The sequence below is a fragment of the Alligator sinensis genome, unplaced genomic scaffold (assembly GCF_000455745.1).
Source record: "Alligator sinensis unplaced genomic scaffold, ASM45574v1 scaffold874_1, whole genome shotgun sequence".
Lineage (NCBI taxonomy): Eukaryota > Metazoa > Chordata > Crocodylia > Alligatoridae > Alligator > Alligator sinensis.
In genome coordinates, this window is record NW_005842302.1 from 965,961 (window position 1) to 982,838 (window position 16,878).

Here is a 16,878-nt window from a genome sequence, read left to right on the forward strand (position 1 = left end):
CCCCGGCTTAGGTGGTTTCTGCAGTTAGCAGCACCAGGACCTCCCCACGGCTGTGCAACAAAGATAAGCCGGTGGCTTATTAAAGTCGCCGGCCCCCTGGTAGATGGTGTTCAGCTTTCCCACGCGCGTGACACGGGTAGGACTGCCCGCGACACGGGTAGGACTGCAACTCTTCGCTTCCCTGCTTGCGATGGGCTGTAAGAAGTAGCGTGGCCATTTCAACTCGTGCCGGCCGCTCCGTGCGTACTTGCAGTAGCTTTCGTCCTGACAGCCGCACCATCCATCCGCTTTTCTCTTCTCTTGGTCCCATTCTCTGTTTTGTGTTTTGTTGTTTTCTTTGCAAACCTTCCATTGTATTGTTCGTGAGTTTTATTTCCACACTGGAAGGAGGAGGCTCTTGTCTGCTCCGTTCAAGTGGAAATGCAGCCATTTTACTCACAATGTTGTTATGTCTGTAATTTTGGAGGCTTTACCAGCAAGGATGCAGGGGAAAAGCTGCAATCTCCAGTGAGATCTAATCTGTGTTTATTCCATATCCTCTTGCCGCACCTCTTTCCTGTAGGGCTTATTTGCAGCTTTGCTTCGTTGATGGTTCCTCAGCATGTCTCAAGCGAGCGGATCTCAGAGGATGGAGTTAACCTTGACTTTTTACTGGCGCTCCTCTTGCTTTTGCCAGTGATAGAAAAGCTCCTACTGCTTCTGTTGGGGGGTCAGTGCTTTGTTTTTTAGAGGGGCTGCCCCATACATCCCTCCCACACTACAAAACCGCTTTCTTCAAGAAAGCAGTTTAGGTTTGGCTGACCTTCCTAACCTTGTTTTATCTTCAGGTGAGATCTTTGCTGCTGGCTCATTGCCTCTTGAGCTTTTAAGTATAAATGCTTGTGTAACATGTCAAGGCACATCCTTAGATAAAGATAGTTCTTTATCCCACACAGTTTTAACACACTCAAAGGATCACAGCTTCTTGGGGAAGATAAACAGGTGAGGGAGAAAAAATGATGCAATGACATTTTGGATTTGCTTGGCAAACACAGATCAAGCTGGCTTCAAGTTCTTGAGCTGTTGTTGCTTGAAGGTAGCTGGCAGGACTTTTCAAACGTTTTATGTTGCAAACTAGATTTTAAACTAAAACTGATCCAGGTGGCAGATCTTGTGGTTTGAAATGCTTCAACGCCATTATTTTGTATTCTGGAAAATGTAAGCTTCTCTGAAGCTTCACCGCCAATTTTTTTAGTTGGACTACAGTTTTGAATAATCTTCCAGATTAATTCATTCTCTTCATTCCATTTTAAGTTTATTTTAATAGTTACTTAATATTTTGACATCACAAATCAGCTGCTCTACATGTCAAATTTATGTTAGATATTAAAATAGCTGCAAACCTTCTATGACTGATCATACAGATGAACATTTCCCATTCTTCAAAAACCTATCTTATGTTAAATAGACTTCCATACCAGACTATGCGATTTGCTGTCAATGTGCAAGGATCAGAAAAGGGAAATAGCCTATAGGAGACAATATATATTTTTGCTTTAGAAAAACAAAACAGTTGTGGCAGCTCTGAGAGTGACAGTAATAATGGAAAAAATGCCATCGGCCAGGCAGCCACCAGCATTTGTAATTTTTGTTCTCTAATGCTACATGTAGCATGAACTCCGTAACATGGTGCTTGAAACACTGGCTCCTTCTATCTGATAGCACTCTTTGCCATAAGTTCAGCTCTGCTAGTGGGAACATCAGTGGCAGGAAACTTGTGTTTTAAATTCCCAAGTAGCGAAGCCTATCTTTGGTCTGTCATTATATGCCCATATGCCAGTGAGAACAGGTGCCCTGAACTGGAGTCTGGTACAGCTAAGTAATTTCTTTAGTTCATCATGAGAATATGTTCCATCATATGCAGAATCATGTGGCAGTAACAGTTTGGGCACTAGCGTTCTTCATTTGTCCCTTCATTATTCACAGAGCTCAAGTCCAAGCAACTTACATTTAAAGAGCTGCTGCTGTTGTCAGTTAAGGTGCTGAAAATGGAAAAACAACTGACCAACGTTTATCATTCTTTTTATGACTGCTTAAGTTGGTTTTGACACGGTCAGGATATCTGGTCAAAATAGCTAGTAAGCTTTTAACTCTTGCTTAACAGCTGGCTTCTAGGAGACTTCATTTTTCTCAGTACAGCAGCAACTCATTTGCTCACACTCCAGGCCAATGACTTGCAAAGAAACTTACTTGCACTGAAAATGAGAACAAACATGAAAACACTCTAGATTTTTTTCTAAGTTTTGAAAAGGTTAACTTGGGACAGTAGCAGGATAAGTTCCCCCGAAACCACTATTTCTGTTAAATCTAAATGCAATGGACTGCAAGAAATTCATATTGTTAACATATTTACATTGTGAAATATTACTAAGAATCCATAGTGATAAACTGTACTGGATGGGTGCAAACTTCTGCTCTACCCACAGACTGGAGTTCTCTGGCAGTATGCTGTGGGTGCCCTTTCTGTAGGAAATGGTGAAATGGCTTGACTGGGTCTTGGGTATATTAGTTAATGAGCTTACCTCTTGTTTTGTAGCCTCCTGTACCTTGCAGAAAGAGCTTTGTGATATAAAAAGCATAGTCTAGACTTATTAACCTTTATAATATGATGATAGGGGTATGAATTATTAAACTTCTAATAGGATGTAGCTGTCCTGATCAGAACCCCATTGTGCATTAAAATCTGAAGTGCTCACAGCAGAGACTTCCTAAGCCTGAGGAAGGGTGATTGTGCCCGAAAACTTGCAGAGAATTTTTTTCCAGCTACTCAGTTGGTCTAATAAAATATCACGTCTACCAAAAGCACCTTGCCTGCCTATGTCCTTAGACCAACACGGCTACAACTGAAAACTCAGCAGTCATGGTATGTGAGCTATGCATGACTAGTCAAACAGATCCAAGCTGTAAATCCCTTTAAAGTCAGCTGATTATTTTTGGAACTGAAAAAATGTCATTGCAAAAATATCTAAGTGCCCCACTATAGCTGACTTAGTGGGAGTTGGGACCTAACTGCCCTTACATACCTTTACGAAAATATGGGGAAAGTGGGATACAGAGAGATGACTTCCAGGTCAACTGGTAAAGCCCTTCCCTGAACAAGACTTATATTTATCTCGCTTTCCTGGTCTGTCCTAACCACAAGCAGAGAATTGTATGTGCAGAATTTGGGTACTGATCCCAGCTCGGTAGCTCTAGATAAGGCTTTTTTTAAGGTAGCTTTTTTAGCTTACTACCCTCCTCAGTCCTGAAGTGCTGTTGCTTTGTTTTTATTTAGTTAGTTAATTTACATTCCTGAATTCAAGAGCTCTTCTCTCGATTCCTGCCCTTGATTTTTTTATTTTTTTTTCAGTAGCTGCTACCTTCTGCTGAATGACTGCAAAGCTCTTCTCTCACATGGTTTCAGAACAGATTTCTGTGAACGCGGTTCCTGCTCCTTACATTTCCTGCAAGTGTTGGGAGTCTGCTTGGATAAGCAGATGCAGCTCCCCCAGGGCTTGGACAGCTGCTATCAGAGGGGACAGTTGATATCTTCTTCAGTGTACTTGGGGCTGTACAGTTTGCCTTGTATTCTGCACAGCTTTGATGTGGGCTCAGTTTCTGGACTGTCTCTAATTTACTATGCAGCGTAAGCTGTGGCAAGATGTGCTCTGCTGTAGCTGGGTTGAAGTGTTAATAGTCACTTGACAGCAAAACCTGCAACTGAACAAAGAGTAGCTGTGACGTCCAAGTGGACTGGAATCTGGGTACAAGTCAGACATAGGGCCATGAGCTCCAAAAGCAGTGTGTGGAGGGGGGATGCTTGTAGAGAGCCTAAGAGGGGATAAATATATGAGGGCTGGAGCATATGACTGCAGTCCCCTCCTAGGGAAGGCAGCAGGTGCCAGTTCTGTGGAAAACTAAGTAGTAGACCCAAGAGATCAGAACAGTGTTTTCATAATGCTTTTTACCAGGTTTGCCATGACAGCTGTGGATAGAAGGCTCTCAGCATCATGGTACTACTGCACTGAAGGAATTGCTCCTGTAGTTAGTTGGCAGGTGCCTTAGGACTTGTGTGTTCTTTTTCTGCCTCTTCCCCTGACTTGAGTGTAGAGCTCACTTCAGTGGATCGCTGCACGCCAGCTAAACAAAATCTGCTGGTACTCCATTGAAGAGGGCTTAGGCAATATCTGCTTTGGATACCCAACTGGCACTCGCCTTGCCTATGATATCTGTGAGACACTGTTGCTTTTGTGGTTTTTAGACAGCTCTCAACTTGTAGCCTTTCCACCTTGTAGCTTACTCTACAAAATGTGGAAAACCTTTGGGAAAGGGTTTTTTCAGGGTTCCTATACATGAGTAAGGGACCTCCATACACAGCATCAGGATCCACTACATTTACCCTTATCTTGGTGAATAGGACCAAACAACCTTTAGTCATCTCCAAACAGAGCAAGAGACATAGTCTGTTTTAACAAGGTTTAAAAGGCTTTGCCAGTGTCTCTGCTACAACACCACATTTGTCTCAGTGCATCCCATTGATCTTGTTTCTAGGCCTAACCTGAGTTTGGCTGGGTGTTTTGGCTGGGAGAACACCGTCTCTCCAGAGACCAAGCTATGTTGATATACGCTAATGGAGCTATCTGCATTTTCATGGTTCCATACCACGCCTTGATAACATCATGGAGTATAGGACTTCTGAATGCAATCTTAGTGTTGGTACTAGCCAGCTGTGCCCATCTCTTGGTCTTTCATCAAAACAAAACGTTTTCAGCTATGAGAGCAAACATAAGGAAGATTTACATATGCTTGGATACATAAGAGTTCCTTTCCTTTGTGAGATAAGTCGCATCCAACTGACTGACTTCTTATCTGAGCCATATCAAAGTCCTCATGGTTTTGTCTCCAGTTAATCTTTGTAATTTATATCTGACGCACATAGCCTGTACTGAAACTGTCGTATATCTTTGTGGCAAGCAGGAATCTTTTAGGCTGTTTTTGTGGAACGGTAATAGGAGGAACAATAAATATTTGAGAGACTGGATTATGAACATTTTTAATCGGGAACCCAAGATGGGAGCTCTTTCTCTTGTATAAGATTGAGAATGATCCTTTTTAGCTACATGGCTTCTGGATAGCCAAAGTGTAGTTCCCTTTGGGAGAAGGGAAGAAAAATGACTGAGGCCCATGTGGGTGCTGACTAGATTCAAGGGGCACATCCAGGTGAGTAGGAACGTGCATTTCCCTGGGGACAAATGGCAGTGGCACATAGTTGTGCTACTTGTCCCTGGGAATGCCACTTCACACATGCTCTGGCGTGTGGCAAATTGCCATGGGTGGGGTAGGGGAGGTTGGGAGCTTTACCTGGGGTGGGGGCTGTCCCGGAGCTGCAGTTCTGGTGATTCAGGCTTGCAAGCCTGGTCAGTAGCTGGGGTGTAGCTCTGGCCAGCTAGGCTCTGGTTTCGGGTGGTGCATGCTGCAGCCACATGCACCGCCTTGCTTTTTGTTTTTTTGTTTTTTAGAGATATCAGGACTTCCTGGTGTTTAATTTTGGCTCTGTGCTGCAAATACGCACAGAGAACCCTTTCATGTGTGCCACATGCTGTTTTGCAGTGCCACGAAAGCCTTTGAGGCACTGCAAAGTGCACGTTTCCACTCATCTAGATGCACCCTAGGTGTGGGGGGAAAAGATCCTTCTTAATAGGGCCTGACAGGGTTCCATCTGTACAGAATTAGGCGAGAGAAACCTCCAAAATGAATTGTTTAGAATCCCAGAAGGTACAGGCAGTTCCTTTAAGTGCTCAGCACTCAAAGGTGGGGTGTGTTGGGTATGGAGCAGTCCTGAGTCCATAAAACTAGCTGACTGCTCCTCTTTCTGATTCTGACCATATGGTGCCTTGTGCAATGAACCTTTATCCCCATAACCTTTGAGTACCTCTCAACTTAATATGTGTGCTAGTTAATGAAAAGTTCAAATTGCAGCAAAGGTACTAGCCAGGAAATTCCTGTTGGAATATGATCTGAGCAGGGCCTATAGTTCTGCAGACTGACCAGCCAGCCAAATCTCTCATCTAAGCACTGGCTTTGAAACATTATGCATGGTCTTTCAGCGTGGAACTGTGCCATCTAGTGAGTCTGTTCCTTCGAGTGTCTTTGTGGCCAGACTGTCTTCATGAATCACTGTGCCCACCTTGTTTTGAGGTGAAACACTTCGTAAGAGATGCAGTCTGAAGCTCATATCTGCTCTTAGTGTCTTTCATGGGTTTGATAAAGACTTCAAGGAGGACTAATAGGAGCAGTCCTTTTTTTGATCTCTCTCCAGTACAGACCCAGACCCAGAACCTCAAAGGCATTTAGAGGCCTAATTCCCAATGGTTCCAGTATTTGGAGAGGTTCTTAGCCTTAGTCTCTGCTACAATTTTATCTTGGAATATACTTCTCAAATCTTCCATCTAAATGATCAGGGGTTCTCTAGGGCATTTCTTCATTCCTGGCAAGTACACTTTTCCTGAACTGTAAATTGATTTTAATCCCTAAGGAAAAGGAAGAACACCGTCTCATGTATGTTTAGTGAGGATCAAGGAGAGCAAACCTTCTCAGGTATTTGCATAACATTGGGCTAAGCAGTTTTTGATACTTTTCCATTTACATATTACTGAGCTTGCAAGACTTAGATGTACAGGTTTGTTACACTTGCATTTATTCAAACCTTTGGAGAGCTTCCTACTTAACTGCTTTTAAATTGGGGCTTACAGTAACATGTGTTTCTTTCTGGTAAAAAACTGATTGCCTGTCTTTTGTGAAAACTCCATGCATCTGTTGGCAAGAGAGACCGTACCCGACAGTAAGCAAGCTGAGGTTCTTTAATTCCTTTCTTGCTAGATAATTCCTTGCCCATTTCTGGGGGGCTGTGTATGACCAGAAACTTTAATTCAGCAATTTGTACTGGTATCTTAAAACTCATGTTGACCAGCAGTCCTCTCCCATAGAAATATGTTCACTTCTCTGTTGCTTCTCTTTCACTGCAAGACGATTCAGAGGGATGTCAGACTCTTATACTTGGCTTTGTGGACCCGTCTCTTCACAGACATCTCTAACATCGAAGTGTTCTCTTGGCCTGGTGCAACATACCACTGTTCGTATGTCAGCATGCAGTAGGGTTTCCAGCTCCATTTCCCTGACATAACGTGGGTTTATTGTGGCTTTTGTTAAAAACACAGTTGGGATTATTGTCTTTAATTCCTGGGGTAAGTGGGTTTTTGGGGGGGTTTGGTATTTTTGTTTCGAGGTAGGAGGGACTCTTAGGAACTTCTGTTGTAATTCCAATTCCACCCAGCAACTCCTGCAACAGGCTCATAATTTCTTTTTGATATATAGAATCTCTCTTAGAAAAATTATGCTGTCTTAATTCAGCATTGCCAACTCTCATGATTTTTGACGTTGGTCTTAAAGTCTAAGCTTCAGGAATGTGAAAATCTTAGCTATGGATAGAGCTTTTATTATATCTATATTGAAAGAGCTAAGTTTTTCGCATTCCCAAAGTGTAGACTTTAAGACCAATGCCAAAAATCATGAGAGTTGGCAATACTGTTAATTTGAAGTAGATTTTCCAAGGTTTAAAATTATCTGGTATGCTGCTGTAGAGGTTGCTCTCACTACTTTAGGGTAAAGGGCTGGTTTAGTTTACTTATTGCCAGTTTTAATTTGTCTAGATTAAATTTCCAGCAATTGAAATCCTGTTATAGTCTTCATGCCTGTTAATCTGACAGACTAGTTTCAAACCTGATCTTCTCATGGAAGGATGTAGATTGAGAAGTAAAATCTAGCTGCTCAGTCTTTCCTGAATCACTCTAGCTGAAAAGGTTCTGGAGTTGTTGGCATCCAAAAGCAGTCTTAAGGCTTTTGTGTGGAGCAAAGTGGGGGGTTTCAGTTCTTACAGTGGGTGAGGAATTCTCCAGCTTTTTAAGTTCTTAAAATAGCAACAGCTGGGCTGACAGCATCAGCTGAACTCCACTGCTTGGGCAGTGAAGGTACAATTTTGATTTAAGGGATAGTCACCACCACTTTTGTTGTGTGAGATGGCTATGGGAAAGGCTTTGTCCTGGTCCTATTTTGAGCTGCCTTCCAAAAATGAAATTCTTGAGTTTGGGTGAAACCAGGAGGGAGGAACTTTCTTAAATATTGACCAGATAATGATGCACAGGCCAAAGGACTTTCAAGTGCTTCACTGAAATGAGTAGACCTGGTATTCTTCAGGCAAGTCAAGTGATTACTAAATAGGGCTGAAGAAAGCACCTCATTGGGAACGGAGCAGCCTTATGTATAGAAAACAGGCAGGGCTTCTCTTAGGTCCTTGCAACCTGTAACTGTTTTATTATGAAACAGGATTTTAAGACTTGCACTGATAGCTTTATTTAGTATGCTTGACCTAAGTAAGCCATGCAAGGTCATTTCTTAAATTCATACAATGACTTGGAAAGGGGGGTTGTGATAGTGACTCATGTTGCTTTCTGTAGTCCCTAAGGTGTTCCTCATTACTAGATACATCTCCTCCTTCTTCGAGTTTTTTGTCAGCTGCAACAGAATAACTACAGTTGAACACATTGTACCTCTTCACCTCCTTGCTGAAGAGGAAATTCCCATTTCTCATCAGATACCTCAGACTGTTTCCTCCTTGGAGGCACAGGACTCATGCCAAGCACAAGACATCAGCCATGTTAGGCAGCTGTGTTTTCCAGCTTAAGTTAAACCCCATGTAGTTCTGCATTTAGAAAGGGCTAAATGTCTATTCTCTAGCATTAACACTAACACACTTAGAGAAGATGGCAGATTAATTTTTGATTAGCACACATGCTTCAATTATCTCTCTCCCTTTTTTGTAAACGTTTTAGCTTATTGGTTCAAAGCAAGGAGGGTTTAGTAAAATACATAGGCAAGATGAGCTTATCTTTTTTCCTGGTGAAAGAAGGCAACCTTTTTAGAGATGCTTCTCTCAAATGGTGAGAGAAGATACTTTCTAGACTAGTTTAGTAAACCAAGCCCTCTCACTCTAGAAGGGCTGAATACTTGCGACCCTCTTCAGACCTTCAGACTTGGCTTTTGTGAGCATCTCAGTAGTTGGTCAGGATTTCCAAGTCACTTGGCCCTTCTGAAAATCTGGCTGTAGGTGTTTCAGTTGGAGTTGTGAAATACTGAGGACTTCTAAAAATATCGTCCTTGAATACTTAAATGGATGCTGTGTTTTGGGAAAGTCTTGCCATGAGTCCTCCTTCATTTGCTATCTGGATTTTCCAGAAGAGATCAGGAGCGTCTCTCCAGCCTGTATATTCTCTAGATTCACAAAAGTATCCAAAAGGTGGATTTTTATTTCCAAAAGTTGTTTTGCTGTAAGTATTGTTTTGCAGAATGCTTGGCAGCCAGTGGACTACAGTGTCAACTGCTTGTGCTGGACTTGTCAGGAGCGGTTTCCCATGTCTGTTTCTATTAGAAAGCATAGTCCAGTGCATCTGCAGAAGGGCATGACTGTGGTATGCCTCCCATTTCGTTCAGCTTTCCCAAGAGCTTGTGCAATTGTCTCCCAGCTCTCCTTGCTTGACTTGTGTAAAACAAAAATATCTTACTTAAAACACACTTCCTTTTAATCCAGGAATCTTCACCTGCCAAACATAATACAGTAGAGCTGCACTGCCGGTCTTAATTCTTATCTGTCACATAAGTTCCCCCGCATTTCAGGAACAAAATCCTTCTTTCTCCAAGCATATTTTTTATATACATTTCTACTCTGCTGGACTGTTGGCAAGGTGGCAAACGAGGCATTTCTCTGATGCCCCCCTCCCCCTCTTTGCTACTAGGCTGTAGTGTGAAACCCTTGATTTATTGAATATAATTATCTTGTGTTGTGAGGTGAATAAGACTCAACTAACTCAAAAACTAATACATTTTTTTTTCTCCTAAGCAAAACGCATTCTAGAAAAGAAGTAAGCCTATTAAATGAGGGTTATGAAATCAGCAGCTCAGCCATTTTCAAAAGTTCAACAAAGATTTTGAAACATAACAAAGAGGAGGTATGGAGAAGTGGGCAGGCAGTAATTACCTCTATAAAGTGGTTGATAAATTAGTTGAGGGGGAATGCGGTGAAATCTGCTTAGTAGGGAAGTAGAATGACAGTCATTAATGGCTTCGGTGCTTTGTGCAAACTCCAGTCCTCCTTCACCTGAACTCTCAGACAGACGTTCTGCAGAGGTTAAGAGCAGGGAAGGACTCCAGCAAAAGGCTTCCCCTGGGTATTTAAAATGCTTTTGATTCTATCTGGCACCTGTTGTGTGTTTTCCAAAAAGATTCAGAAATTGGGAAGCAAAATCTTGTCTCAGTCCATTTGATTTGATTCGCACAAAACTGAGGAAGAGCATGATGAGAACTGGGGTCAATTATCCACATTTTTCAAAATACATGTTCAATACACATAGCTCTAAATGTGTCTTCTGAGAGCTTAGGCTCTTAGACATGGGTGTTACTAGTAATTTAATAAGCAGAAAATCTTCAAACTAATTTCTGGCAACCAAATGCTGCCATAGTGCCATTACTCCATGTGAAAGGTGCTGCTGGACAACCTTCATTCAGGTGAAGACCTGGGTAAATGGATGAAACTTCTGCTGTGCAAGTCTGAGGTGTCCCTAGCTTGTAAAGCAGCTATCTAAGGAGCTGACTGTTGTTGAACTGCACTCAATTAGGAAAAAGCTAAGAACTAGAGGGATAACAGTAGGTACTAATGTTTCAAGAAATAATGTTGAAAGAGTAATCCAGCCCACTTGCAAGTAGCTATTTAACTGCGAACTGAAAGCAGGTATACTGAATGGCATCTTCAAATAACTCAAAGCTAATGCACATAGGTCATGCGGATTTATACATGGACTAGGTTATAATTCAGTCCATCGGGGTAGAACAAAGCTGGTGGACAAGTCGGGCAGAAGTGAATACATTTTGTAATGTAGTAAACCATATGAATTTCCTTTTGGGTTGTTCTAAATATGAACCATATCACAGTGTGACAGTCCTCTTAGTCAGTCAGATGTAAGGATAAAACAATGAATCATGGATGGTGACTAATAAAATGCTAACAACTGATTATGCCTGGTTTATATTTAAAACTTCTGTACTAATAAAATGAATGCAGTAAACAGCAAACCAGCTAAAGCTGCAGCTGATAATAAACCACAAAGTGATGGGAAGCTAAAAAACACTGGGTATAAATATAGTAATTTAGAAACACAATTAAGTGCACCCTGCACAGGAAATGTGGACTGCTAACTCTCTTCTGTGAGAGTTTGAGCTCTGAGGGATCAGTGCAGTCCAGAAATAAGCAGACAGGGTAGCCAGACCACATCACTGACTGATTTGGTCTTTCTCCTCCTTCTTCTTTTCCTTAATCTCCTTTGCAGAGAGACTAAGCAGGGGGCTTGGAAGTGGGAAGGAGAATGAAGCTCTTTAGAAGCTTGGATTCCAAATGCATTTCTATGTAGAGGATCTGAAGTGCTAATAGTGAAACACCAGTGACTGTTTGCATCCACTGGTGTTACAGGCCTCAAGCTACATCCATTTCACTTGCCTTAATGAAATATCAGAAAGTTTTTTGCCTTGAGCACTGGGGTGTGTGTATGTGCTAAAGCTAATAAATAGGCATATTTGAGCCTCTGCTGTCACCATGTTGTTGATGAGGGATAGGCTGGAACTTATGATTCCCAAAGTGGGAGCCAAAGAACTTCATAAACAAGTTTCCATCTGTTAAAGTAAACAGTTTCTTGGTTAAGCCTCTGATAAAGCGGTGGAAACTATTTTTTTCAGTCTCGCAGTTTAGCGCTTCCATAATGTTGGTGCCACACGATGTATGGAACACTGAGAAGAGCCAAGCTGTATTAATACTATCTCTTTGCAATGGCAGGAAATGCAGGGGATGTGTACAATCCGTGCACAACATGACTTCTTTGCAAGATGGTGACCATATGTCTGTATTATCAAGAGCAAGGCTGGCTCAGACTAGAAAAGTGCTTGCTTCTGTGCTAATGTGCATGATGCTAAAGTCAAAGTAGGAGCTGTCTCTTGGCTTGTACTGTTGAAGAGTTGCTACCCAGGGTAGATTAATTAATGAAACTATTTTGCACATTGGCAAAAGGCTTCCATGAATCGGATGTATGAAAGGGTATAACAGGTCACCATGACTTTCATACGCCAGCTAATTCACAATTATGTTTTTGCCTTGCAGATGTTCTTGTCTGCAGTGGGACCTGTGCTTTTTTTACTGGGCTGCATATCTCTTCTTTACAGTCACTTCCAGTAATCTAATCTTTGGCTTTATTTTAGGGCAATTCAACTGGAACATTGGCCCAAGCACTGAAACTCGGATCTTTAAGGACTTAGTATATTCCTAGCCTTGAAGACCAAGTGACACTGGTAAGTTTTTTGTTCTCTCCCTCCCCCACCCCCCCAAATCTCAGTTTACTTGGATGAATTAATGTATGCAATGGAGGGGGAGGGCTAAGGAAAAATTGCCCACTTCTCTGGCAGTGCTAAAAAGGATGATTAATGCAAGGGCAGCTAGCTACAGCCCTAGAGAGGCAAATGGTTATGCTCATTTGTACAGTGGAGACTAGATTAAATCTAGAAGCTAATACAGGGGCAGCATGAATGCCGCGTGCCCCCAGAGGCTGGGGGGGCACGGCAAGCTCCTGCAGGTGGCGGCGAGAGCATGGTGGTGGCAAGTGGGGAGCTCCCGCAGGCGGCTGCTGCGTTGTCGGGCAGGGGGTGAGTAGCGATCGTGGACTGCCCGCAGACACTGCCAGCAGTGTTGGCGGCAAGGGGAAAAGGGGGGTGGCAAGCGGCTACCCCCCGCAGGTGCCATCGGCAATGTTAGCAGCGCCTTTTTACAGGGGGTACACCGCCATACTCAGGGTGGTGCATGTGCACCTGCATGCACCCCCTATGCATTGCCAGTGAGGGGCATGCAAACTCCACCCTATGGGCCAGATCGGGCCCATGGTGAACTCGGTTTCCCAGCAACCTCTGTCTGTGTCGCTGCTGCCAGTTTTTATGGAGACCCCAGTGGTGACAGTGCCATGATAGCATGGGGATAGGTTTCCATGGAGACCAGCACTGGCAGGGGGTATGGCTGGGCAGGGATCTTGCTGCGGTGGCAGCGTGGTCCAGATCCAGGGCAGAGCTGTGATCCTCTACTTGTATACCCTGGACAGGGCCATGCAGGCAGTGGATTGCATCTCTGCCCTGGCTCCAGACCATGCTTTCACCACTGCAAGATCCCAGCCCTGGCCCCAGTGCAGCTCCTTGCCCAGCCACTTGCCCTGCCAGTGCTGCTGGGGCCAGTCTCCATGGAAACCCTGGCCCTTGCTGTCACAGCCATACCACTACTGGGGTCTCAGTGGAAATTATACAGGCAAGGGGTGCTGGGAAATGAAGTCTGACTGCCAGCCGGATCCACCATTTTGCACCTCCCTCCTTCTCTCCCCCCCCCCCCCCCCCCCCCCCGAGCTAATATACTTAAGATGGAAGAAGAGCAAGTGGTCCTTGTGTGTCTTTGCATAATCTTGTCTTTAGAAAGTTCTTAGTGGACCCTGGTGTTTGACCCTAGTCTGTCCTTGGTCTCTAAACTGCAGTAAGATGAAATGAAAAGTACCCAGCTTGGTGAGAGTTCGATAGAAAAGAGCCTTTGGTATCAGAAAAGGCATCTGCTTGCTGCTAGATTTCCTGCAATTTCCAATGAAGTGGATGGCGCTGATTGTGTCCAGAGAGATAATACAGGTCTGCATGGGCAGTAGGTCTGACAGTTCATTACCAAACAGCCAGAAGGGGTGTTCACTTTAATCTTTCTTAATTGAAGCTAAGTGCAAGAAAGGAGTTGGTTCTTGCTCTTTGGCTTAGCAGTGTCTGCCTGCCCAAACATTGTTTTGCTATGATTAAACAAATGAATGGGACTCTTTTCTTTTAACCTGAAATTCTGCCCAAGACTTCTCTGTTGGATTTTAGCCCATGACTTCTAGGGTGATAAGTAGGGCTGTGTGAAATTTCGCTGCCGTTTTGTTTCAACACTGTTTTGACCCACTTCAAGGTCAAAACAGCAAAGTCAAAACAAAACAAAACTAGTCAACGTTTTGACCATAGCGCTGAGGATGGAAGTCAGTTTAGCTGCGCTGACTCCCTGTCCCTGGTCAATCTAGAGAAACGTCGAAACAGCCTCGCTATTTCAACGAAGCAAAATGGAACAGCTGTTTCGAATAGAACTGAAATTCAATACAAAATGCTGTTCTTTCAAAACTCGAGGCAAAATGGAACAGTGCCATTTCGCACAGCCCTAGTGATAAGTTCCATTAGAAATGCCCACAAGAAATATTGCAGTGTCCATATCCTCAAGCAATATGAAGCATTTGGTTTGGTTGCAATAATTTGGTTCCACAGCACACTCCATAGAAGTAGGGCTTATGTTACAGTGAGAGTACGATGGTTTCTTGTCTCTTCCTATAGCTCAGCAATGTTCATCTTTTTAAATGAGCTGGGCATTCATTGCAAGATTCCCAAAATAGTGTCTTCTGTGTTTGATACTGAAGAAGCCTATCTCGTTTAAATTGTAATTCAACACTTGCTGGGAATAAATCTCCCTTCCTATCTGATCAGAGTGTCTATTTCCCACAGTGCATAGAGTGGTATGAGAACACTTCTGAGCATTTCTAAATATTGCTTGTCTGAGTTGAATCCTTCGTGACAACAAAGTCTTCCTAACAGCAGTGTGGTCAGTGTAGTTCTGTAGTTTACACTTGCAAGGCTTTTCTGTATGGATATGTCAGTTCATTCCCATAAGTTTAAATGTCACTGTCATCTGCTTTCAGGTTCAAAATGAGTGCCATGCTGGAAACCCCCGAGCTGCCGGCAGTGTTTGATGGGGTGAAGCTGGCTGCAGTTGCTGCTGTTCTCTACATTATTGTTCGCTGCTTGAATCTAAAGAGCCCAACTGCCCCTCCGGATCTCATTTACCAGGACACTGCACTGTCCCGCTTCCTGCTCAAATCCTGCCCGCTGCTGACCAAAGAGTGAGTGATTTAACGCAACTATATCACAATCTGTTTTATGTTGTGGAGACTAGAACTAAGCTTAGTTCTCCCTCCACCAGCTGTACCAGAGTGGCAGAGGATGCATTTAAACCTGGGTATAAATAGTTGGTAGGGTAGTCTCTTGAGATGTAGAACTAAAGAGTCAAGTGGATGGCTCAGTCTTTATTTACAACTCGGCAGGGGGTTTTTTCGGTTTTTGTGGTACTCAGGGGATCTCCAGGCTTCACTGCACTATAGAGATGCATGGCAGAGCAACCTGTGACCCACAGAACTTAATCTAAATTGTTAATATCAGAACCCTGGCTTGATGCAATTTTCCTCATGGGAGTGCATTGTCTATTGTGGAGGGTATTAGTGAGCTGGCATGTATTCCCAGTACTCTTCCTGCTTTTGAAGAACATGCGGCACTGAGGGAAATACAGTGATAGTTGGAACTTGGTGGAGCTATAGGGAATTGCAGGACACTCAGACACTTCTAAAACCTACTGGGAGAGCTCTCCAATCCATTTATCAAAGTGCCTATAGCTGTCATTCCATGATTAGTGAAATAATCAATATTGAGCACAGCAGATCTCCTGTGCAGCAATCTAATAAGAAAGTAATGACATGCTGGCTCTTGGCAGCCCTTCTTGGAATGAAAGGCTTGTAAATTAGCATCTCTTAGCCTTATGGGGTCATTCCTGCACTTGATCAAACTAACCCTTGACCTACTTCTTTCTTGTTGAAAGTTACATTGACTTTGCAGGCAGCAGAGAAGTTGGAGTGAATGCTTACTGTTGATGTGTTGCCTTGAGAGAGAATAAAACTCAACCATAACATGTAAGAAACATTTTAAGGAAACTAGCTTCATATAAAGCTTCCAGAGTAGTTGCAAGCAAGAAACGGAAATACCCTGAGGTTCCTCATTTAAAATACTGTATTCATCAAGGCATTCATCAGGTTAGAGCCTGAATTATAACAATCTAACCTGAAGCCTTTTTCGGGCATAAAAGTTGTCAAACTCTTTTTATAATAACTGTAAAATTATTTGTACTCAGATGGGTCTTAAGGCCCTAGACAAGACTAGGAGAAGGAGGCTAGCATTTGTTCAGCGTCTAGGCATTGACCTAGATGCTGAACAAATGCATAGTAAGATGTGTGAGTAGGATCATATTTAGGTAGAATAGTGTCCGATCCCACCCTACATATGTCCTTGAAATTGGCGTTTAATGCACCTACCTTTGTTATGTGCCATTGTCATCTTAGCCTTAAGATTCAGTCACAAAAATACCCTGAGGAGGAGGACACTTTTAAAATGATTTTTCAGGCACCTGAGTAGGGTAGGACAAGGTTTTGCCTGACATGCCTAACAAGCATGAGAAGAAGAAGGTATTTATTCTAATTTTTCAGCAGGGGAGCAGCATTCCCTTCCTAATATGGCTTGTTTGAAGTCCAGTCTGTGACAGAGCTGGGCACTGCACCCACATCCCATTTTGGTATCTGAGCAATGAAGGCATCCAACCTTTCCCTGATTCACAAGGAGCATTCTTGAGATGGTCCCAGCTGGTCAAGTACAGGATCTTTAACAGACTATGGCCTCTTAATGTTTATATCCTGGAAATAAACACTCTAGGATTAGATGGTCTGCTTTAGTGACTGATTCACATGCAGAGGATTACACTGATTAGCACTGATTACACTGATAAAGTGCTCTGAGAAACTTTAATAGTGACTTACAGCTAGATCTAATAAAAGACTAAAGGGAAGTATA

The 16,878-nt window shown here is 43.0% G+C and overlaps 1 protein-coding gene across 2 annotated transcripts in view; it reads left to right on the top strand.

Moving 5' to 3' along the window:
* Positions 1 to 114: 114 nt before the first annotated feature.
* ABHD2 (abhydrolase domain containing 2) overlaps positions 115 to 16,878 on the top strand; it is a 61,064-nt gene continuing 44,300 nt past the window's right edge. Inside the window, exons 1-3 of one of the 2 annotated variants that reach the window (XM_025209677.1) lie at positions 115 to 136; positions 12,373 to 12,462; positions 14,907 to 15,107. In XM_025209677.1, the coding sequence (XP_025065462.1) occupies positions 14,914 to 15,107 (194 nt within the window). In that variant the 5' untranslated portion in view covers positions 115 to 136; positions 12,373 to 12,462; positions 14,907 to 14,913. Of the gene's footprint in view, positions 137 to 10,033; positions 10,080 to 12,372; positions 12,463 to 14,906; positions 15,108 to 16,878 lie in introns of those variants that run through there. The other variant, XM_006028281.3, reaches the window with a different exon arrangement.